Genomic DNA, 25,934 nt, shown 5'->3' on the forward strand with positions numbered 1-25,934 from the left:
AAGTCTCCTTCCCAGGCTCGCTTACTCTCACCACTCTTTTCACCGCAACATTCTCTCTTCTTTTCTGAAAACCTCTACAAATCTTCATCTTCGTCTCCACAAGATAATGATCAGACATCCCTCCAGTTGCACCTCTCAGCACATTAACATCCAAAAGTCTCTCTTTCGCGAGCCTATCAATTAACACGTAATCCAATAACGCCCCCTTGCCATCTCTCCTACTTACATACGTATACTTATGTCTATCTCTCTTTTTAAACCAGGTATTACCAATCACCAGTCCTTTTTCAGCACACAAATCTACAAGCTCTTCACCATTTCCATTTACAACTCTGAACACCCCATGTACACCAATTGTTCCCTCAACTGTCATATTATTCACCTTTGCATTGAAACCACCCACCACTATAACCCGGTCTCGTGCATCAAAACTACTAACACACTCCCTCAGCTGCTCCCAAAACACCTGCCTCTCACGATCTTTCTTCTCATGCCCAGGTGCATATGCACCAATAATCACCCATCTCTCTCCATCCACTTTCAGTTTTACCCATATCAATCTAGAGTTTACTTTCTTACACTATATCACATACTCCCACCATTCCTGTTGCAGGAGCATTGCTACTCCTTCCCTCTTGTCCTCTCACTAACCCCTGACTTTACTCCCAAGACATTCCCAAACCAGTCTTCCCCTTTACCCATGGGCTTCGTTTCACTCAGAGCCAAAACATCCAGGTTCCTTTAGTCAAACATACTACCTATTTCTCCTTTTTTCTCATCTTGGTTACATCCACACACATTTAGACACTCCAATCTGAGCCTTCGAGGAGGATGAGCACTCTCCGCATGACTCCTTCTGTTTCCCCTTTTAGAAAGTTAAAATCCAAGGAGGGAAGGGTTTCCAGCCCCACGCTCCCGTCCCCTTTAGTCGCCTTCTACGACACGTCAGGAATGCGTGGGAAGCAATCCTTTTCCCCTATCCCCAGGGATATATATATATATATATATATATATATATATATATATATATATATATATATATATATATATATATATATATATAATATTATTTATTTTGCTTTGTCGCTGTGTCCCGCGTTTGCGAGGTAGCGCAAGGAAACAGACGAAAGAAATGGCCCAACCCACTCCCATACACAATGTATATACATACACGTCCACACACGCAAATATACATACCTATACATCTCAATGTACACATATATATACACACAGAGACACACATATATACCCATGCACACAATTCACACTGTCTACCTTTATTCATTCCCATCGCCACTTCGCCACACTTGGAATAACATCCCCCTCCCCTATCATGTGTGCGAGGTAGCTCTAGGAAAAGACAACAAAGGTCCCATTCGTTCACACTCAGTCTCTAGCTGTCATGCAATAATGCCCGAAACCACTGCTCCCTTTCCACATCCAGGCCCCACACAACTTTCCACGGTTTACCCCAGACGCTTCACATGCCCTGATTCAATCCACTGACAGCACGTCAACCCCGGTATACCACATCGATCCAATTCACTCTATTCCTTGCCCGCCTCTCACCCTCCTGCATATTCAGGCCCCGATCACACAAAATCTTTTTCACTCCATCTTTCCACCTCCAGTTTGATCTCCCACTTCTCGTTCCCTCCACCTCCGACACATATATCCTCTTGGTCAATCTCTCCTCACTCATTCTCTCCATGTGCCCAAACCATTTCAAAACACCCTCTTCTGCTCTCTCAACCACGCTCTTTTCATTTCCACACATCTCTCTTACCCTTACATTACTTACTCGATCAAACCACCTCACACCACACATTGTCCTCAAACATCTCATTTCCAGCACATCCACCCTCCTGAGCACAACTCTATCCATAGCCCACGCCTCGCAACCATACAACATTGTTGGAACCACTATTCCTTCAAACATACCCATTTCTACTTTCCGAGATAATGTTCTCGACTTCCACACTTTCTTCAAGGCTCCCAGGATTTTCGCCCCCTCCCCTACCCTATGATTCACTTCCGCTTCCATGGTTCCATCCGCTGCCAGATCCACTCCCAGATATATGTATATAAATATATATATATATATATATATATATATATATATATATATATATATATATATATATATATATATATATATATATATATATATATATATATATATATATATATATGCAAGAGTTTTGGAAACAGGGGCAAGGATGAAGTCTGTTGGGATGAGAGAACTTGGGAAGTGAGTCAGTTGTTGTTCGCTGATGATACAGCGCTGGTGGCTGATTCATGTGAGAAACTGCAGAAGCTGGTGACTGAGTTTGGTAAAGTGTGTGAAAGAAGAAAGTTAAGAGTAAATGTGAATAAGAGCAAGGTTATTAGGTACAGTAGGGTTGAGGGTCAAGTCAATTGGGAGGTGAGTTTGAATGGAGAAAAACTGGAGGAAGTGAAGTGTTTTAGATATCTGGGAGTGGATCTGGCAGCGGATGGAAACATGGAAGCGGAAGTGGATCATAGGGTGGGGGAGGGGGCGAAAATTCTGGGAGCCTTGAAGAATGTGTGGAAGTCGAGAACATTATCTCGGAAAGCAAAAATGGGTATGTTTGAAGGAATAGTGGTTCCAACAATGTTGTATGGTTGCGAGGCGTGGACTATGGATAGAGTTGTACACAGGAGGATGGATGTGCTGGAAATGAGATGTTTGAGGACAATGTGTGGTGTGAGGTGGTTTGATCGAGTAAGTAACGTAAGGGTAAGAGAGATGTGTGGAAATAAAAAGAGCGTGGTTGAGAGAGCAGAGGAGGGTGTTTTGAAATGGTTTGGTCACATGGAGAGAATGAGTGAGGAAAGATTGACCAAGAGGATATATGTGTCGGAGGTGGAGGGAACGAGGAGAAGAGGGAGACCAAATTGGAGGTGGAAAGATGGAGTGAAAAAGATTTTGTGTGTTCGGGGCCTGAACATGCAGGAGGGCGAAAGGAGGGCAAGGAATGGAGTGAATTGGAGCGATGTGGTATACCGGGGTTGACGTGCTGTTGGTGGATTGAATCAAGGCATGTGAAGCGTCTGGGGTAAACCATGGAAAGCTGTGTAGGTATGTATATTTGCGTGTGTGGACGTATGTATATACATGTGTATGGGGGTGGGTTGGGCCATTTCTTTCGTCTGTTTCCTTGCGCTACCTCGCAAACGCGGGAGACAGCGACAAAGCAAAAAAAAAAAAAAAAAAAAAAAAAAATATATATATATATATATATATATATATATATATATATATATATATATATATATATATATATATATATATATATATATATATATATATATATATATATATATATATATATATATATATTCTTAAGAGTCCACGGGGAAAATGAAACACGATAAGTTCCTAAGTGTACTTTCATGTAATAATCACATCATCAATTGAGACACAAGACAGGAATGAAACAGTCAGATGACATACAAAGAAGGGACCTAGCCAGGACGCCACTTGGTAACCTTGCAATTGTCCAAGAAAAACAACGAGCGTATCATAAACTTATTATCTTACAATTTTTTTCAGCAATAAATGTATCCAATTTGTATAAACCATCACAGATATAAAGATTATGATTCTTTCTGTGTTTAATAATAGAAGATTCAATGATATTTCTCCTGGCAATAGAGTTAGAGTTAATGACTGAGATGTCATTACTCCGGTCAATACAATGATCATAGTTTTTAACATGATTAAACAAGGCATTTGATTCTTGTCCCGTTCTTATACTATATTTATGTTGCTTAAGTCTAACAGAAACATCCTAACCAGTCTGCCCAACATAAAACTTATCACAATATCTACATGGCACTTTATAGATGCACCTACGAGAATTTTCTGGGAAATTCCTGATTAAGATATTCTTTATAGTATTATTGTTGCTAAAAGCAGTAAAAAGTTATTATCAAGGATGTAAGGCATGTGTAGGAGTAGGAAGAGGGGAAAGTGATTTGTTCTCAGTGAATGTAGGTTTGCAGCAGGGGTGCGTGATGTCTCCAAGGTTGTTGACTTTGTTTATGGATAGGGTTGTTAGGGAGGTGAATGCAAGACTTTTGGAGAGAGGAGCTAGTATGCAATCTGTTGTGGATGGATAAGAGGGCTTGGGAAATGAGTCAGCTGTTGTTCGCTGATGATACAGCGCTTGTGGCTGATTCGGGTGAAAAGCTGCAGAAGCTGGTGACTGACTTTGGTAGTGTGGAAAAGAAGAAAGCTGAGAGTAAGTGTAAGTAAAAGTAAGGTTCGTAGGCACAGTAGGATTGAGGGACAAGACAATTGGAAGGTAACTTTGAATGGAGAAAAACTCCAGAAAATAAAGTGTTTTAGATATCTGGGAGTGGATCTAGCAGGTGATGGAACTATGGAAGCAGAAGAGAGTCACAGGGTGGGGGAGGTAACGAAGGTACTTGGAGCGTTGAAAAATATGTGGAAGGCGGGAACATTATCTCGGAAAGCAAAAATGGGTATGTTTGAAGGAATAGTGTCTCCAACAATGTTATAAGGTTGCGAGGCGTGGGCTATAGACAGGGTTGTGCAAAAGAAGGGCGGATGTGTTGGAAATGAGATATTTGAGGACAACATGTGATGTGAGGTGGTTAAGTGATGAAAGGGTAAGAGAGATGTGTGATAATAAAAGGAGTATGGTTACGAGAGCAGAAGATGGTGTGTTGAAAGGGTTTCGTCATATGGAGATAATGATTGCGTAAAGATTGACGAAGAGGCTATATGTGTCAGAGTTAGAAGGAACGAGGAGAAATGGGAGACCAAATTGGAGGTGGAAGGATGGAGTGAATAAGATTTTGAGCGATAAGGGCCTGAAATTGCAGGAGGGTGAAAGGCGTGGAAGGAACAGAGTGAATTATATATGACTGCTAGAGACTGAGTGTGAAAGAATGTGGCCTTTCTTGTCGTTTCCTAGCGCTACCTCGCGCACGTGCGGGGGGAGGGGGTACATTTCATGTGTGGCGTGGTGGCGACGAAATTGAATAAATGCAAGAAGAATAAATTATGTACATGTGTACATAGGTATATGGCTGTGTTTATATATATATATATATATATATATATATATATATATATATATATATATATATATATATATATATATATATATATATATATATACATATATACGTTGAAATGCATAGGTATGTATATGCGCGTGTGTTAATGCGTCCGTATATACATGTGTATGTGGGTGGGTTGGGCCATTCTTTCTTCTGTTTCCTTGCGCTCCCTCGCTAATGCGGGAGGCACTGACAAAGCATAATGAATGTATATATATATATATATATATATATATATATATATATATATATATATATATATATATATATATATATATATATATATATATATATATATATATATACATATGTATATAATATATATATATATATATATATATATATATATATATATATATATATATATATATATATATATATATATATATATATATATATATATATATATATATATATATATATATATACATATGTATATATATATATATATATATATATATATATATATATATATATATATATATATATATATATATATATATATATATATATATATATATATATATATATATATATATATATATATATATATATATATGTAAAGGGGAAGAGTGGTTTGGGAATGTCTTGGGAGTAAAGTCAGGGGTTAGTGAGAGGACAAGAGCAAGGGAAGGAGTAGCAGTACTCCTGAAACAGGAGTTGTGGGAGTGTGTGATAGAATGTAAGAAAGTAAACTCTCGATTGATATGGGTAAAACTGAAAGTTGATGGAGAGAGATGGGTGATTATTGGTGCATATGCACCTGGGCATGAGAAGAAAGATCATGAGAGGCAAGTGTTTTGGGAGCAAGCTGAATGAGTGTGTTAGTGGTTTTGATGCACGAGACCGGGTTATAGTGATGGGTGATTTGAATGAAAAGGTGAGTAATGTGGCAGTTGAGGGAATAATTGGTATACATGGGTTGTTCAGTGTTGTAAACGGAAATGGTGAAGAGCTTGTAGATGTATGTGCTGAAAAAGGACAGGTGATTGGGAATACCTGGTTTAAAAAGCGAGATTTACATAAGTATAAGTATGTAAATAGGAGAGATGGCCAGAGAGCGTTATTGGATTACGTGTTAATTGACAGGCGCGCGAAAGAGAGACTTTTGGATGTTAATGTGCTGAGATGTGCAACTGGAGGGATGTCTGATCATTATCTTGTGGAGGCTAAGGTGAAGATTTGTATGGGTTTTCAGAAAAGAAGAGTGAATGTTGGGGTGAAGAGGGTGGTGAGAGTAAGTTAGCTTGGGAAGGAGAACTGTGTGAGGAAGTACCAGGAGAGACTGAGTACAGAATGGAAAAGGGTGAGAACAATGGAAGTAAGGGGAGTGGGGGAGGAACGGTATGTATTTAGGGAAGAAGTGATGGCTTGCGCAAAAGATGCTTCTAGCATGAGAAGAGTGGGAGGTGGGTTGATTAGAAAGGGTAGTGAATGGTAGGATGAAGAAGTAAGAGTATTAGTGAAAGAGAAGAGAGAGGCATTTGGACGATTTTTGCAGGGAAAAAATGCAATTGAGTGGGAGATGTATAAAAGAAAGAGACAGGAGGTCAAGAGAAAGGTGCAAGAGGTGAAAAAGAGGGCAAATGAGAGTTTGGGTGAGAGAGTATCATTAAATTTTAGGGAGAATAAAAATATGTTCTGGAAGGAGGTAAATAAAGTGCGTAAGACAAGGAAGCAAATGGGAACTTCAGTGAAGGGCGCAAATGGGGAGGTGATAACAAGTAGTGGTGATGTGAGGAGATGGAGTGAATATTTTGAAGGTTTGTTGAATGTGTTTGATGATAGAGTGGCAGATATAGCTTGTTTTGGTCGAGGTGGTGTGCAAAGTGAGAAGGTTAGGGAAAATGATTTGGTAAACAGAGAAGAGGTAGTAAAAGCTTTGCGGAAGATGAAAACCGGCAAGGCAGCAGGTTTGGATGGTATTGCAGTGGAATTTATTAAAAAAGGGGGTGACTGTATTGTTGACTGGTTGGTAAGGTTATTTAATGTATGTATGACTCATGGTGAGGTGCATGAGGATTGGCGGAATTCGTGCATAGTGCCATTGTACAAAGGCAAAGGGAATAAGAGTGAGTGCTCAAATTACACAGGTATAAGTTTGTTGAGTATTCCTAGTAAATTATATAAGGAGGGTATTGACTGAGAGGGTGAAGGCATGTACAGAGCATCAGATTGGGGAAGAGCAGTGTGGTTTCAGAATTGGTAGAGGATGTGTGGATCAGTTGTTTGCTTTGAAGAATGTATGTGAGAAATACTTAGAAAAGCAAATGGATTTGTATGTAGCATTTATGGATCTGGAGAAGGCATATGATAGAGTTGATAGAGATGCTCTGTGGAAGGTATTAAGAATATATGGTGTGGAAGGCAAGTTGTTAGAAGCAGTGAAAAGTTTTTATCGAGGATGTAAGGCATGTGTACGTGTAGGAGGAGAGGAAAGTGATTGGTTCTCAGTGAATGTAGGTTTGCGGCAGGGGTGTGTGATGTCTCCATGGTTGTTTAATTTGTTTATCGATGGGGTTGTTAGGGAGGTGAATGCAAGAGTTATGGAAAGAGGGGCAAGTATGAAGTCTGTTGTGGATGAGAGAGCTTGGGAAGTGAGTCAGTTGTTGTTCGCTGATGATACAACGCTGGTGGCTGATTCATGTGAGAAACTGCAGAAGCTGGTGACTGAGCTTGGTAAAGTGTGTGAAAGAAGAAAGTTAAGAGTAAATGTGAATAAGAGCAAGGTTATTAGGTACAGTAGGGTTGAGGGTCAAGTCAATTGGGAGGTAAGTTTGAACGGAGAAAAACTGGAGGTAGTAAAGTGTTTTAGATATCTGGGAGTGGATCTGGCAGCGGATGGAACCATGGAAGCGGAAGTGAATCATAGGGTGGGGGAGGGGGCGAAATTCCTGGGAGCCTTGAAGAATGTGTGGAAGTCGAGAACATTATCTCGGAAAGCAAAAATGGATATGTTTGAAGGAATAGTTTGTTCCAACAATGTTGTATGGTTGCGAGGCGTGGGCTATGGATAGAGTTGTGCGTAGGAGGGTGGATGTGCTGGAAATGAGATGTTTGAGGACAATATGTGGTGTGAGGTGGTTTGATCGAGTAAGTAATGTAAGGGTAAGAGAGATGTGTGGAAATAAAAAGAGTGTGGTTGAGAGAGCAGAAGAAGGTGTTTTGAAATGGTTTGCTCACATGGAGAGAATGAGTGAGGAAAGATTGACCAAGAGGATATATATGTCAGAGGTGGAAGGAAATAGGAGAAGTGGGAGATCAAATTGGAGGTGGAAAGATGGATTGAAAAAGATTTTGAGTGATAGTGGCCTGATCATGCAGGGGGGGGGGGGGGGGTGAAAGGCATGCAGGGAATAGAGTGTATTGGAAGGATGTTGTATACCGGGGTCGACTTGGTGTCAATGGATTGAACCAGGGCATGTGAAGCGTCTAGGGTAAACCATGGAAAGTTCTGTGGGGCCTGGATGTGGAAAGGGAACTATGGTTTCGGTGCATTGTAACATGACAGCTAGAGACTGAATGTGAACGAATGTGGCCTTTGTTGTCTTTTACTAGCGCTCCCTCGCACACATGAGGGGGGAGGGGGTTGTTATTCCATATGTGGCGAGGTGGCGATGGAAACAAATAAAGGCAGACAGTATGAATTATTTTTATTTTTTATTATACTTTGTCGCTGTCTCCCGCGTTTGCGAGGTAGCGCAAGGAAACAGACGAAAGAAATGCCCCCCCCCCCCCATACACATGTATATACATACGTCCACACACGCAAATATACATACCTACACAGCTTTCCATGGTTTACCCCAGACGCTTCACATGCCTTGCTTCAATCCACTGACAGCACGTCAACCCCGGTATACCACATCGCTCCAATTCACTCTATTCCTTGCCCTCCTTTCACCCTCCTGCATGTTCAGGCCCCGATCACACAAAATCTTTTTCACTCCATCTTTCCACCTCCAATTTGGTCTCCCTCTTCTCCTCGTTCCCTCCACCTCCGACACATATATCCTCTTGGTCAGTCTTTCCCCACTCATTCTCTCCATGTGCCCAAACCACTTCAAAACACCCTCTTCTGCTCTCTCAACCACGCTCTTTTTATTTCCACACATCTCTCTTACCCTTACGTTACTCACTCGATCAAACCACCTCACACCACACATTGTCCTCAAACATCTCATTTCCAGCACATCCATCCTCCTGCGCACAACTCTATCCATAGCCCACGCCTCGCAACCATACAACATTGTTGGAACCACTATTCCTTCAAACATACCCATTTTTGCTTTCCGAGATAATGTTCTCGACTTCCACACATTCTTCAAGGCCCCCAGAATTTTCGCCCCCTCCCCCACCCTATGATCCACTTCCGCTTCCATGGTTCCATCCGCTGCCAGATCCACTCCCAGATATCTAAAACACTTCACTTCCTCCAGTTTTTCTCCATTCAAACTCACCTCCCAATTGACTTGACCCTCAACCCTACTGTACCTAATAACCTTGCTCTTATTCACATTTACTCTTAACTTTCTTCTTCCACACACTTTTCCAAACTCAGTCACCAGCTTCTGCAGTTTCTCACATGAATCAGCCACCAGCGCTGTATCATCAGCGAACAACAACTGACTCACTTCCCAAGCTCTCTCATCCCCAACTGACTTCATACTTGCCCCTCTTTCCAAAACTTTCCAAATATATAAATTATGTACATGTGTATATATGTATATGTCTGTGTTTATATATATATGTATACATTGAGATGTATAGTTATGTATTTTTGCGTGTGCGGACGTGTATGTATATACATGTGTATTGGGTGGTTTGGGCCATTCTTTCGTCGGTTTCTTTACGTTACCTCGTTAACGCGGAAGACAGCGACAAAGCAAAATGGAATAAATAAGTAAATGAATGGATGAATATATGTGGTATACCGGGGTTGACGTGCTGTCAGTGGATTGAATCAGGGCATGTGAAGCGTCTGGGGTAAACCATGGAAAGCTGTGTAGGTGTGTATATTTGCGTGTGTGGACGTATGTATATACATGTGTATGGGGGTGGGTTGGGCCATTTCTTTCGTCTGTTTCCTTGCGCTACCTCGCAAACGCGGGAGACAGCGACAAAGCAAAAAAAAAAAAAAAAAAAAAATATATATATATATTTATATATATATATATATATATATATATATATATATATATATATATATATATATATATATATATATATATATATATATATATATATATATATATATATATATATAAAACCCCTCCAATGTTTGTTCATATATTTATTATTACTCAGCTCAACACGACAGTTAGATTATCATTATTCCTTAAGATATTACGTATATGCAGTCTGGAATTTATTGATGTTGAGTTTTAGAAGATGTATTCTACTTGATCCAGGTTAAAGTATCTTAGATATTTGATTTATGAATTCATTAAGTTGGCTAAGAAATTATCTGAAAGAGCTAAACCAACTGAGGAACAAGGCTACATCAAATGAGGACCAGAGCTACACCAACTGAGGACATCTACACTTAATGAAGACCAGGGCAATACCAACTGAGGACCAGGGTTACACTAATTGAGGATCAAGGCTATTCCAACTGAGGACTAGGGCTACATCAACTGAGTACCAGGGATGCACCAACTGAGGTACAGGGCTATACCAACTGAGGATCAAACCTATACCAATTGAAGTCCATGTCTGCTTCAAATGAGTACCAGGTCTACACCAACTGAGTACCAGGTCTACACTAGGGACTCAGGCTATACTAACTGAGACAAAGGCTATACCACCTGAGGACCAGGGCTACAACAAGTGATGTCCAAGGCTACGCCAGCTTGTGACCAGGGATTACCAACTGAGGATCAGGGCTACACCAATTGAGGCCCATGGCTACATCAACTAAAAACCAGCTTTACACCAATTGAGAATCAAGGCTACTCTAATTGAAGACTAGAGCTACACTAACTGAGGTCCAGGACTATACCAACTGAGGACCAAGCCTATACAAATTGAGGACTAGGGCTGCCTCAAAATGAGGACCAGGGCTACACCAACTGAGGCCCATGGCTACAATAACAAAGGGTAAGGGTCACGCCAATTGAGGACCATGGCTACAACAACTGAGGACCTGGGCTGTACCAAGTGAAGACCAGGGAAACACTAAATGAGCACCAAGGCTACAGCAACTGAGGACCAGGTCTACACTGTGGATCAGGGCTATACCAACTGAGGACCAGGGATACACCAACTGAGGACGAGAACTATACCGTCTGAGGACCAGTGCTACTGCTACTGAGGACTAAGGCTACTTCAGCTGATGACCAGGGAATACTAACTGAGGACCAAGGCTACACCAGCTGATCATCAAGGATACACCAACCGAGGACGAGGGTTACACTAATTAAGGACCAGGGCTTCACCAACTGAGGAGCAGGTCTACACTTAATGAAGACCAGTGGCTACACCAATTCAGGAACAGGGCTGCGCCACCTAATGACCAGGGATACAACTGAGGACCGGGGCTACACTAACTGAAGACCAGGGCTATACCATCCGATGACAAGAGCTACACCAATTAAGGACCAGGGATGCACCAACTGAGGACAAGGGCTGCACCAACTGAGGACCAGGGATACACCAATTGAAAAAAACGTTAGGAACCACTGACCCAGGGGTCTTTGATATAGGTTATACCCCAAGAAGGATGCAGGCGTTAAATTCACATATATCATCGTTGGGTATGTTGTCGATCAAATGTTGTAGTAGGGAAGGGTATCCATGAGGGCAGGTGGTGAAGGAGGGCTATTTAGGTGCTGATTAAATCGTAATAAGTTTTAAGTTGTTTTATCTTTATGGATAAATGGTAGAGTGTCTATATGTTTAGAGATGTCAGTGATTACGAAGACTTAACGTATAGGAAACCATCTTGACCAAAGGAAGGGAAGCTGTAATCGCAATTCCACTTTTCCGCTGCAGGAGAAATGTTTCCCGAACATGTCGGCTTCCCGATGGGAGAAGAATACGACGGGGCCACCTACTACAGGATGGAGGTGCATTATGATAACAAAGATTTAAAACAAGGTAAGTTCTGGTCATTTTTGTGGTGCTGTAGTTAGCGTTGCTAACAACTAATTGACTTGCTAGGGTTTGATACCAATCGCTAGCAGACGCTGTGCGTTCAACCAGCTGTGCCCCTTTCCTCTGGTTGGGAGATTAACTGGTGGCAACTTTGGTTGGGGTGAAACGCCACGTCTATGACAGGCACATCTAGCTAACAGTTTTCAACTCGGCCCGAGTTAACATAGAAGCGTCCATGTCCTGGGATGTGGCCCTCACTGACATTGAGGTGTTACCAAGGGTTGGTAAAATGCGAAAAGTAAATATTTCCTTCCTTAATTCTACTCTTGACATTACATTATGATTACGTATCTCTATCGCCTGTTTAAACCCCTTGAGCACAACGGTACGACCTTTGGGAATGATGACCTGGTCTTTGACCTCACTTGTAAGGATCATTCTTACGGTCATTCCATTACATCTGAGAGTTATATCTTTGTGCTCAGGTGGATCCACTGGTGACCCGGTTCTTATCTTCCAGGAATTGTTGACGCATCTGGCTTGAGGATGTTTTACACCGACATACTGCGTCCTCATGATGCCGCAACGGTCGGTTTTGGCCACTTAGTCAGTCCACTACACATCATACCTCCAGGTCAAAGAAATTGGTTCACTGTCGGATTCTGTTCTGGAGAATGTACACAACAGGTATGACAATATATCTGCTGAAAATGTGCCAGAAAAAGTTCACAACAGGTATAGATACAAATGAATACAAAGGAATTCAAGCACCGACAGACCATTGCGTCAGTGTGGCAAAAGTTAGAAGTCATATAGATAGTTCAAAGAGAATAACCCGCAAATTGTCATTTTGCTTATAGAGACGCAAACAATGAAACGCGTCGACCTGAAGGACAGTATTTACCAACGTCTGCTCTTAAACGCAAATATTGCACCGCTTTCAACCACTCTGACTGGTAAATCGTTCCATATGTTAAGAATCCTCTCGAGTATGTATCCATTACTACGAGTAAAATCAGACGAGCAAGTCTTAGGTAACTTGACAGATAAAGACTATCTAAGCCTTTATCATATTTAATATTTGTAGTAGATCACCTCTTAACCTTCTCTTTTCTGAGCTAAATAGATTCAAGTCGTTTACTTTCATCTCGTAGATTTGCTTTTCAGTATTGGATTCATTTTGGTAGCTCGACCCAGTACTCTGTCCATTCTATGTGACTTTATATCCAGGCAGTATGACCAAAACTGAATTCAGTATTCAAGATGTGGACGACCCAGTGAATTCCAAAAATTAAGGATGATTTTCCTGGACTTAAATTCGAAGGCTTTATTCAGGAAACCAAAAATTTGTTTTTGTTCTTTTCGCTGCTTCTGTGCACTGCTTACTGGTTCTAGATCGCTAGAGATTATTTCACTCAAGTTTTTTTTATCGTTTGCCTTTTGCAGTTGATCAAAATTCATATTGTAGCTTGACTTTTCGCTTTTACTACCAATATATAAACCACTGTACTTCTAGATATCAAAATTCATTTGACACTTATGAACCCAGTTCATCGGTTTGTCTGTCAATTCGAAGTTGTGGATATCAAAGTTCATTCTTATATTCGTTTCCCAACATTGTATCATCAGCGAATTTTCATATATCATAGTAAAGCTGTCACCAGTATCACAATTATATATAAGAAAAAGAGCCGGTAGAGTGGATAGTAGCTGTTAGGGATGGCATTAGGAAGTAAGTAGTCACCAAAGTTTTGACCTGGACAGATAGCAGCAGACATCACAACGAGACGCACTTGAGGTGCCACCATCGAACTTGTGACGCAGTGGCTCCTCGAGCTTTAACATGGTCTCCCTAACAGCAGAAACGCATGAGTAGTTTGGCTTGTTTTGTCAGACATATATAAACTTCTAAAATGTATTAACAATCAGAGCATCTGGGATTCTCCTACGAACTGCCACCGTTGTAGTAGAAAAGCTACTTAAGAAATCAGCAGGCTCTATGGTTTTTGCGACGAGTATATCACACTGTACAAAAAAACATATCGCTCCCTTATATCTGGCTTCGTGTCTTAACAGCTCCTGCCTCCTGATGGAATCCACGTCTTCCAAGGATTGCTTCACTCTCACCTGCTCGGGCGCGCCATCTCCCTCAGGCAAATTCGCAACGGTCGAGAGCTACCACCTCTCTTAGTAGGTAAGCATACGAATATATACATTATAATGTATATATATATATATATATATATATATATATATATATATATATATATATATATATATATATATACATATATATATATATATATATATATATATATATATATATATATATATATATATATATATATATATATATATATATATATATATATATATATATTTTTTTTTTTTTTTTTTCATACATATTCGCCTTATCCCGCGTTAGCGAGGTAACGTTAAGAACAGAGGACTGAGCCTTAGAGGGAATATCCTCACTTGGCCCCCTTCTCTATTCCTTCTTTTGGAATATTAAAAAAATGGAGGGGAGGATTTCCAGCCCCCGTTCCCTCCCCTTTCAGTCGCCTTCTACGACACGCAGGGAATACATGGGAAGTATTCTTTCTCCCCTATCCCCAGGGATATAGAAGCACACATCACAACGAGACACACTTGAGTTGCCACCATCGAACTTGTGACGCAGTGGCTCCTCGAGCTTTTACATGGTCTCCCTAACAGCAGAAACGCATGAGCAGTTTGGCTTGTTTTGTCAGACAGATATAAGCTTCTAAAATGTATTAACAATCAGAGCATCTGGGATTCTCCTATGAACTGCCACCGTTGTATATATATATATATATATATATATATATATATATATATATATATATATATATATATATATATATATATATATATATATATATATATATATATATATATATATATATATATATATATATATATTTTTTTTTTTTTTTTTTTTTTTTTATACTTTGTCGCTGTCTCCCGCGTTTGCGAGGTAGCGCAAGGAAACAGACGAAAGAAATGGCCCCACCCCCCCCCCCCCATACACATGTACATACACACGTCCAGACACGCAAATATACATACCTACACAGCTTTCCATGGTTTACCCCAGACGCTTCACATGCCTTGCTTCAATCCACTGACAGCGCGTCAACCCCTGTATACCACATGACTCCAATTCACTCTATTTCTTGCCCTCCTTTCACCCTCCTGCATGTTCAGGCCCCGATCACACAAAATCTTTTTCACTCCATCTTTCCACCTCCAATTTGGTCTCCCTCTTCTCCTCGTTCCCTCCACCTCCGACACATATATCCTCTTGGTCAATCTCTCCTCACTCATTCTCTCCATGTGCCCAAACCATTTCAAAACACCCTCTTCTGCTCTCTCAACCACGCTCTTTTTATTTCCACACATCTCTCTTACCCTTACGTTACTTACTCGATCAAACCACCTCACACCACACATTGTCCTCAAACATCTCATTTCCAGCACATCCATCCTCCTGCGCACATCTCTATCCATAGCCCACGCCTCGCAACCATACAACATTGTTGGAACCACTATTCCCTCAAACATACCCATTTTTGCTTTCCGAGATAGTGTTCTCGACTTCCACACATTTTTCAAGGCTCCCAAAATTTTCGCCCCCTCCCCCACCCTATGATCCACTTCCGCTTCCATGGTTCCATCCGCTGACAGATCCACTCCCAGATATCTAAAACACTTCACTTCCTCCAGTTTTTCTCCATTCAAACTCACCTCCCAATTGACTTGACCCTCACCCCTACTGTACCTAATAACCTTGCTCTTATTCACATTTACTCTCAACTTTCTTCTTCCACACACTTTACCAAACTCAGTCACCAGCTTCTGCAGTTTCTCACATGAATCAGCCACCAGCGCTGTATCATCAGCGAACAACAACTGACTCACTTCCCAAGCTCTCTCATCCCCAACAGACTTCATACTTGCCCCTCTTTCCAGGACTCTTGCATTTACCTCCCTTACAACCCCATCCATAAACAAATTAAACAACCATGGAGACATCACACACCCCTGCCGCAAACCTACATTCACTGAGAACCAATCACTTTCCTCTCTTCCTACACGTACACATGCCTTACATCCTCGATAAAAACTTTTCACTGCTTCTAACAACTTGCCTCCCACACCATATATTCTTAATACCTTCCACAGAGCATCTCTATCAACTCTATCATATGCCTTCTCCAGATCCATAAATGCTACATACAAATCCATTTGCTTTTCTAAGTATTTCTCACATACATTCTTCAAAGCAAACACCTGATCCACACATCCTCTACCACTTCTGAAACCACACTGCTCTTCCCCAATCTGATGCTCTGTACATGCCTTCACCCTCTCAATCAATACCCTCCCATATAATTTACCAGGAATACTCAACAAACTTATACCTCTGTAATTTGAGCACTCACTCTTATCCCCTTTGCCTTTGTACAATGGCACTATGCACGCATTCCGCCAATCCTCAGGCACCTCACCATGAGTCATACATACATTAAATAACCTTACCAACCAGTCAACAATACAGTCACCCCCTTTCTTAATAAATTCCACTGCAATACCATCCAAACCTGCTGCCTTGCCGGCTTTCATCTTCCGCAAAGCTTTTACTACCTCTTCTCTGTTTACCAAATCATTTTCCCTAACCCTCTCACTTTGCACACCACCTCTACAAAAACACCCTATATCTGCCATTCTATCAGAAAACACATTCAACAAACCTTCAGAATACTCACTCCATCTGCTTCTCACACCACCATTACTTGTTATCACCTCCCGATTAGCCCCCTTCACTGATGTTCCCATTTGTTCCCTTGTCTTACGCACTTCATTTACCTGCTTCCAAAACACCTTTTTATTCTCCCTAAAATTTAATGATACTCTCTCCCCTCAACTCTCATTTGCCCTCTTTTTCACCTCTTGCATCTATCTCTTGACCTCCTGCCTGTTTCTTTTAAACATCTCCCAGTCCTTTGCATTATTTTCCTGGAAAATCGTCCAAATGCCTCTCTCTTTTCTTTCACTAATAATCTTACTTCTTCATCCCACCACTCACTACCCTTTCTAATCTGTCCACCTCCCACGCTTCTCATGACACAAGCATCTATTAAACAAGCCATCACTGCCTCCCTAAATACACCCCATTCCTCCCTCACTCGCCTTACGTCCTTTGTTCTTACCTTTTTCCATTCTGTACTCAGTCTCTCCTGGTACTTCCTCACACAAGTCTCCATCCCAAGCTCACTTACTCTCTCCACTCTCTCCACCCCAACATTCTCTCTTTTCTAAAAACTTCTATAAATCTTCACTTTCACACACACACACACACACACACACACACACACACACACAAACACACACACACACACACACACACACACACACACACACACACATATATATATATATATTCTTTTCTTCTTTTAAACTATCCGCCATTTCCCGCATTAGCGAGGTAGCGTTAAGAACAGAGGACTGGGCCTTTGTGGAATATCCTCACCTGGCCCCCCTCTGTTCCTTCTTTTGGAAAATTAAAAAAAAAGAAAAAAGAAAAAAAAGAAAAAAAAGAAAAAAAGAAAAAAAAATGAGAGAGGAGGATTTCCAGCCTCATGCTCCCTCCCCTTTTAGTCGCCTTCTACGACACGCAGGGAATACGTGGGAAGTATTCTTCATCCCCTATCCCCAGGGATATATATATATATATATATATATATATATATATATATATATATATATATATATATATATATATATATATATATATATATATATATACATATATATATATATATATATATATATATATATATGTATATATATATATATATATATATATATATATATATATATATATATATATATATATATATATATATATATATATATATATATATATATATATATATATATATATATATATATATATATATATATATATATATATATATATATATATATATATATATATATATATACATATATATATATATCCCTGGGGATAGGGGATTAAGAATACTTCCCACGTATTCCCTGCGTGTCGTAGAAGGCGACTAAAAGGGAGGGAGCCGGGGGCTGGAAATCCTCCCCTCTCGTTTTTTTTTTTTTTTTTTTTTTTTTTAATTTTCCAAAAGAAGGAACAGAGTGGGGCCAGGTGAGGATATCCCACAAAGGCCCAGTCCTCTGTTCTTAACGCTACCTCGCTATCGCGGGAAATGGCGAATAGTTTGAAAAAAAAAATATATATATATATATATATATATATATATATATATATATATATATATATATATATATATATGTAAAGCATGTGTAAATGTAGGAAGAGAGGAAAGTGATTGGTTCTCAGTGAATGTAGGTTTGCGGCAGAGGTGTGTGATGTCTCCATGGTTGTTTAATTTGTTTATGGATGGGGCTGTTAGGGAGGTGAATGCAAAAGTTTTGGAAAAAGGGGCAAGTATGCAGTCTGTTGGGGACGAGAGAGCTTGGGAAGTGAGTCAGTTGTTGTTCGCTGATGATACAGCGCTGGTGGCTGATTCATGTGAGAAACTGCAGAATCTGGTGACTGGGTTTGGTAAAGTGTGTGAAAGAAGAAAGTTAAGAGTAAATGTGAATAAGCGCAAGGTTATTAGGTACAGTAGGTTGAGGGTCAAGTCAACTGGGAGGTAAGTTTGAATGGAGAAAAACTGGAGGAAGTAAAGTGTTTTAGATATCTGGGAGTGGATCTGGCAGCGGATGGAACCATGGAAGCGGAAGTGAATCATAGGGTGGGGGAGGGGGCGAAAATCCTGGGAGCCTTGAAGAATGTGTGGAAGTCGAGAACATTATCTCCGAAAGCAAAAATGGCTATGTTTGAAGGAATAGTGGTTCCAACAATGTTGTATGGTTGCTAGGCGTGGACTATGGATAGAGTTGTGCGCAGGAGGGTGGATGTGCTGGAAATGAGATGTTTGATTACAATATGTGGTGTGAGGTGGTTTGATCGAGTAAGTAATGTAAGGGTGAGAGAGATGTGTGGAAATAAAAAGAGCGTGGTTGAGAGAGCAGAAGAGGGTGTTTTGACATGGTTTGGGCACATCGAGAGAATCAGTGAGGAAAGATTGACCAAGAGGATATATGTGTCGGAGGTGGAGGGAACGAGGAGAAGTGGGAGACCAAATTGGAGGTGGAAAGATGGAGTGAAAAAGATTTTGTGTGATCAGGGCCTGAACATGCAGGAGGGTGAAAGGCGGGCAAGGAATAGAGTGAATTGGATCGATGTGGTATACCGGGGTCGACGTGCTGTCAATGGATTGAATCAGGGCATGTGAAGCGTCTGGGGTAAACCATGGAAAGTTCTGTGGGGCCTGGTTGTGGAAAGGGCATTATTGCATGACAGCTAGAGACTGAGTGTGAACGAATGGGGCCTTTGTTGTCTTTTCTTAGCGCTACCTCGCACACATGAGGGGGAGTGGGATGTTATTCCATGTGTGGCGAAGTGGCGATGGGAATGAATAATGGCAGACAGTGTGAATTGTGTGCATGTGTATATATGTATGTGTCTGTGTGTGTATATATATATGTACATTGAGATGTATGGGTATGTATATTTGCGTGTGTGGACGTGTATGTATATACATGTGTATGGGGGATGGGTTGGGCCATTTCTTTCGTCTGTTTCCTTGCGCTACCTCGCAAACGCGGGAGACATCGACAAAGCAAAATAAATCAGTAAATGAATAAATATATATATATATATATATATATATATATATATATATATATATATATATATATATATATATATATATATATATATATATATATATATATATATATATATATATATATATATATATATATATATATATATATATATGTAGCGCTAGGAAAAGACAACAACGGCCACATTCGTTCACGCTCAGTCTGTAGCTGTCATGTAATAGTGCACCGAAACCACAACTCCCATTCCACATCCAGGCCCCAGAGACTTTTCCATGGTCTACCCCAGACGCCCCACGCGCCCCTGGTTCAATCCACTGACTGCACGTCGACCCTGGTATATCACATCGTTCCAATTCACTCTATTACTTGCACGCCTTTCACCCTCTTGTATGTTGAGGACCCGATCGCTCAAAATCTCTTTAACTCCATCCTTCCACCTCCAATATGGTCTCCCACTTCTCCTCGTTCCCTCCACCTCTGATACATATATCCTCTTTGTCAAGCTTTCCTCACTCATTCTCTCCATGTGTCCTAAGCATTTCAATACACCCTCTTCTGCTCTCTCAACCACACTCTTTTTATTACCACACATCTCTCTTACCTTTTCATTACTTACTCGATTAGATCACCTCACACCACATATTTTTCTTAAACATCTCGTTTCCAACACATCCACCCTCTTCCGCAAAACCTTATCTACAGCCCTTACCTCAGAACCATATATCATTGTTGGAACCACTATTCCTTCAAATATACCCGTTTTTGCTCTTCGAGATAACGCTCTCGCCTTCCACACATTCTTCAACGCTCCCAGAAACTTCGTTCCCTCCCCTACCCTGTGACTCACTTCCGCTTCCATGGTTCCATCCGCTGCTAAGTCCACTCCCAGATATCTAAAACACTTCACTTTCTCCAGTTTTTCTCCATTCAAACTTACCTCAAAATTAGCTTGTCCCTCAACCCTGCTGAACTTTTATTAAAAACCTTGCTCTTATTCACATTTACTTCTTACTACTTCTCAACTTTCTTCTTTCACACACTTTACCGAACTCAGTCACCAACCTCTGCAGTTTTTCACCCAAATCAGCAACCAGCGCTGTATCATCAGCGAATAACAACTGACTCACTTGCCAAGCCCTCTCATCCAGAACAGACTAAATACTTGCCCTTCTCTCCAAAACTCTTGTGTTCACCTCCTCAACAGCACAGTCCATAAATAAATTCAACAACCATGGAGGCATCAAGCACCTCCTGCCGCAAAGCGACTTTTACTGGGAACCAATCACTTTCCTGTCTTCCTACTCGTACACATGCCTTACATAGTTTGTAAACACTTTTCACTTCTTCAAGCAACTTACCTCCTACACCATATACTCTTAATACCTTCCACAAAGCATCTCTATCAACTTTATCATATGTTTTCTCCAGATCCATAAATGATCCATAGAAATCCATCTGTTTTTCTAAGTGTTTCTCATATACATTTTCCAAAGCAAACACCTGATCTACACATCCTCTACCGCTTCTGAAACCACACTGCTCTTCCCCAATCTGATGCTCTGTACATGCCTTTACCCTCTCAATCAACACCCTCCCAGGATTACTCAAGAACCTTATGCTACTGTACTTTGAACATTTACCTTTTTCCCCTTTGCTTTTGTATTCCGCCAATCTTGAGGCACTTCACCATGATGCATGCATTCAGTGAATATCCTTACCAACCAATCAACAACACAGTCACCCATTTCTTTATAAGCTCCACTACAATACCACGAAAAACCCACCGCCTTGCCGGCTCTCATCTTCCGCAAAGCTTTCACTACCTCTTCTATGTTCAAACCGTTTTCCCTGGCCCCTTTCACTTTGCACACAACACCGACCAAAACATCATATACTTTCCACTCTATCATCAAACACATTCAACAGACCTTCACTCTATCTCCTTCTCACTTCATCACAACTTGTTACTACCTCCCCATTTGCCCCCTTTACCGATGTTCTCACTTGTTCTCTTGTCTTACACACTTTATTTACCTCCTTCCAAAATATCTTTTTATTCTTCCTAAAATTTAATGATACTCTCTTATCCCAACTCTCATTTTCCCTCTTTTTCTACCTCTTGCACCTTTCTCTTGACCTCCTGCCGCTTTCTATGATGCATCTTCCAATCATTTGCAGTACTTCCCTGCAAAAATCGTCCAAACGCCTCTGCCTTCTCTTTCACTAACATTCCTACTTCTTCATCCCACCATTCACTACCCTTTTCTAAACTGCCCACCTCCCACCTTTCTCATGCCACATACATCTTTTGCGAAAGCCATCACTGCTTCCCTAAATACATCCCATTCCTTGCCCACTCCCCATACGTCATTTGCTCTCACATTTTACCATTCTGCACTCAATCTCTCCTGGTACATCTTCACACGAGTCTTCTTTCGAGGCTCACATACTCTCACCAATAACTTCTCCTAAACAGTCTCTCTTCTTTTCTGAAAACTTCTACAAATCCTCACCCTCGCCTCCACAAATGGTCAAACATCCCTTTAGCTGCCGACCTCAGCATATCAAAATCCAAAAGTCTCTCTTTCACACGCCTATCAATTAACACGGAATCCAATACCGCCCTCTGGCCAATTCTCCTTCTCACATAAGTATGCTTATGTATATCTCTCTTTTAAAGAGAGCCATTCCCAATCAACAGTCATTTTTCAGCACGTAGATCCACAAGCAGTTTACCATTTCCATTTACAGCACTGAACACCCCTGTGCACCAATTATACCATCAACTGCCACATTACTCTCTTTGCATTCAAATCACTCATCCTTATAACCCGGTCTCGTGCATCAAAACTGCTAACACATTGACTCAGCTGTTCCCAAAACACTTGCCTCTCATGAGCTTTCTTCTCATGACCAAGGGCATAGGCGCCACCAATCACTCATCTCTCCTTTCACTCTCAGTTTCACCCCATTGAATCTAGATTTTACTGTCTTACACTCGATCACATATTCCAACAACTCGTGCTTGAAGAGGAGTGTTACTCCTTCCTTAGCTCATGTCCTCTAACTAACCCTTGACTTTACACTCAAGACTTTCCTAAACCTCTTATCTACTGTACCCTTGAGCTTCGTTTCACTCAGAGCCAAAACAACTATGCTCCTTTCCTCAAACATACTACCTATCTCTCTTTTTTTTCCATCTTGGATACCTCCACCCACATTTAGAAACGTGAATCTGAACCTTCGAGGAGGATGAGCACTCCCCGCATGACTCCTTCTTCTGTTTTCTCTTTTCAAAATTCAAATACAAGGGAGGGGGAGGGAGAGCAAGCCCCCTGCTCTCGCCCACTTTAGTCGCCTTATACGATACGCGGACAATACATAAGAATTATACTTTCTCCCCTATCCCCAGGGATATATATATATATATATATATATATATATATATATATATATATATATATATATATATTTATTCTTTTTTATTATACTTTGTCGCTGTCTCCCGCGTTTGCGAGGTAGCGCAAGGAAACAGACGAAAGAAATGGCCCAACCTCCCCCCATACACATGTATATACATACGTCCACACACGCAAATATACATACCTACACAGCTTTCCATGGTTTACCCCAGACGCGTCACATGCCTTGATTTAATCCACTGACAGCACGTCAACCCCGGTATACCACATCGCTCCAATTCACTCTATTCCTTGCCCTCCTTTCACCCTCCTGCATGTTCAGGCCCCGATCACACAAAATCTTTTTCACTCCATCTTTCCACCTCCAATTTGGTCTCCCTCTTCTCCTCGTTCCCTCCACCTCCGACACATATATCCTTTTGGTCAGTCTTTCCTCACTCATTCTCTCCATGTGCCCAAACCACTTCAAAACACCCTCTTCTGCTCTCTCAACCACGCTCTTTTTATTTCCACACATCTCTCTTACACTTACGTTACTCACTCGATCAAACCACCTCACACCACACATTGTCCTCAAACATCTCATTTCCAGCACATCCATCCTCCTGCGCACAACTCTATCCATAGCCCACGCCTCGCAACCATACAACATTGTTGGAACCACTAATCCTTCAAACATACCCATTTTTGCTTTCCGAGATAATGTTCTCGACTTCCACACATTTTTCAAGGCCCCCAGAATTTTCGCACCCTCCCCCACCCTATGATCCACTTCCGCTTCCATGGTTCCATCCGCTGCCAGATCCACTCCCAGATATCTAAAACACTTCACTTCCTCCAGTTTTTCTCCATTCAAACTCACCTCCCAATTGACTTGACCCTCAACCCTACTGTACCTAATGACCTTGCTCTTATTCACATTTACTCTTAACTTTCTTCTTCCACACACTTTACCAAACTCAGTCACCAGCTTCTGCAGTTTCTCACATGAATCAGCCACCAGCGCTGTATCATCAGCGAACAGCAACTGACTCACTTCCCAAGCTCTCTCATCCCCAACAGACTTCATACTTGCCCCTCTTTCCAAAACTCTTGCATTTACCTCCCTAACAACCCCATCCATAAACAAATTAAACAACCATGGAGACATCACACACCCCTGCCGCAAACCTACATTCACTGAGAACCAATCACTTTCCTCTCTTCCTACCCGTACACATGCCTTACATCCTCGATAAAAACTTTTCACTGCTTCTAACAACTTTCCTCCCACACCATATATTCTTAATACCTTCCACAGAGCATCTCTATCAACTCTATCATATGCCTTCTCCAGATCCATAAATGCTACATACAAATCCATTTGCTTTTCTAAGTATTTCTCACATACATTCTTCAAAGCAAACACCTGATCCACACATCCTCTACCACTTCTGAAACCACACTGCTCTTCCCCAATCTGATGCTCTGTACATGCCTTCACCCTCTCAATCAATACCCTCCCATATAATTTACCAGGAATACTCAACAAACTTATACCTCTGTAATTTGAGCACTCACTCTTATCCCCTTTGCCTTTGTACAATGGCACTATGCACGCATTCCGCCAATCCTCAGGCACCTCACCATGATTCATACATACATTAAATAACCTTACCAACCAGTCAACAATACAGTCACCCTCTTTTTTAATAAATTCCACTGCAATACCATCCAAACCTGCTGCCTTGCCGGCTTTCATCTTCCGCAAAGCTTTCACTACCTCTTCTCTGTTTACCAAATCATTTTCCCTAACCCTCTCACTTTGCACACCACCTCGACCAAAACACCCTATATCTGCCACTCTATCATCAAACACATTCAACAAACCTTCAAAATACTCACTCCATCTCCTCACATCACCACTACTTGTTATCACCTCCACATTTGCGCCCTTCACTGAAGTTCCCATTTGTTCCCTTGTCTTACGCACTTTATTTACCTTCTTCCAGAACATCTTTTTATTCTCCCTAAGATTTAATGATACTCTCTCACCCCAACTCTCATTTGCCCTTTTTTTCACCTCTTGCACCTTTCTCTTGACCTCCTGTCTCTTTCTTTTATACATCTCCCACTCACTTGCATTTTTTCCCTGCAAAAATCGTCCAAATGCCTCTCTCTTCTCTTTCACTAATACTCTTACTTCTCCATCCCACCACTCACTACCCTTTCTAATCAACCCACCTCCCACTCTTCTCATGCCACAAGCATCTTTTGCGCAATCCATCACTGATTCCCTAAATACATCCCATTCCTCCCCCACTCCCCTTACATATGTATATATATATGGTGTAGGAGGCAAGTTGTTAGAAGCAGTGAAAAGTTTTTATCGAGGATGCAAGGCATATGTGCGTATAGAAAGAGACAAAAGCGATTGGTTCTCAGTGAATGTAGGTTTGCGGCTGTGTGATGTCTCCATGGTTGTTTAATTTGTTTATGGATGGGGTTGTCAGGGAGGTGAATGCAAGAGTTTTGGAAAGAGGGGCAAGTATGCAGTCTGTTGTGGAT

General features: G+C 41.0%; 1 protein-coding gene across 1 annotated transcript in view; it reads left to right on the top strand.

Moving 5' to 3' along the window:
- The window catches only part of LOC139748902 (DBH-like monooxygenase protein 1 homolog), a 148,496-nt gene that overhangs the window by 32,308 nt on the left and 90,254 nt on the right, over positions 1–25,934 (top strand). The window contains exons 7-9 of the mRNA XM_071662265.1: positions 12,109–12,213; positions 12,731–12,897; positions 14,287–14,404. Of these exons, the coding sequence (XP_071518366.1) occupies positions 12,109–12,213; positions 12,731–12,897; positions 14,287–14,404 (390 nt within the window). The remainder of the gene's footprint in view (positions 1–12,108; positions 12,214–12,730; positions 12,898–14,286; positions 14,405–25,934) is intronic.

This window comes from Panulirus ornatus, chromosome 6, assembly GCF_036320965.1.
Source record: "Panulirus ornatus isolate Po-2019 chromosome 6, ASM3632096v1, whole genome shotgun sequence".
Taxonomy (NCBI): Eukaryota; Metazoa; Arthropoda; class Malacostraca; order Decapoda; family Palinuridae; genus Panulirus; species Panulirus ornatus.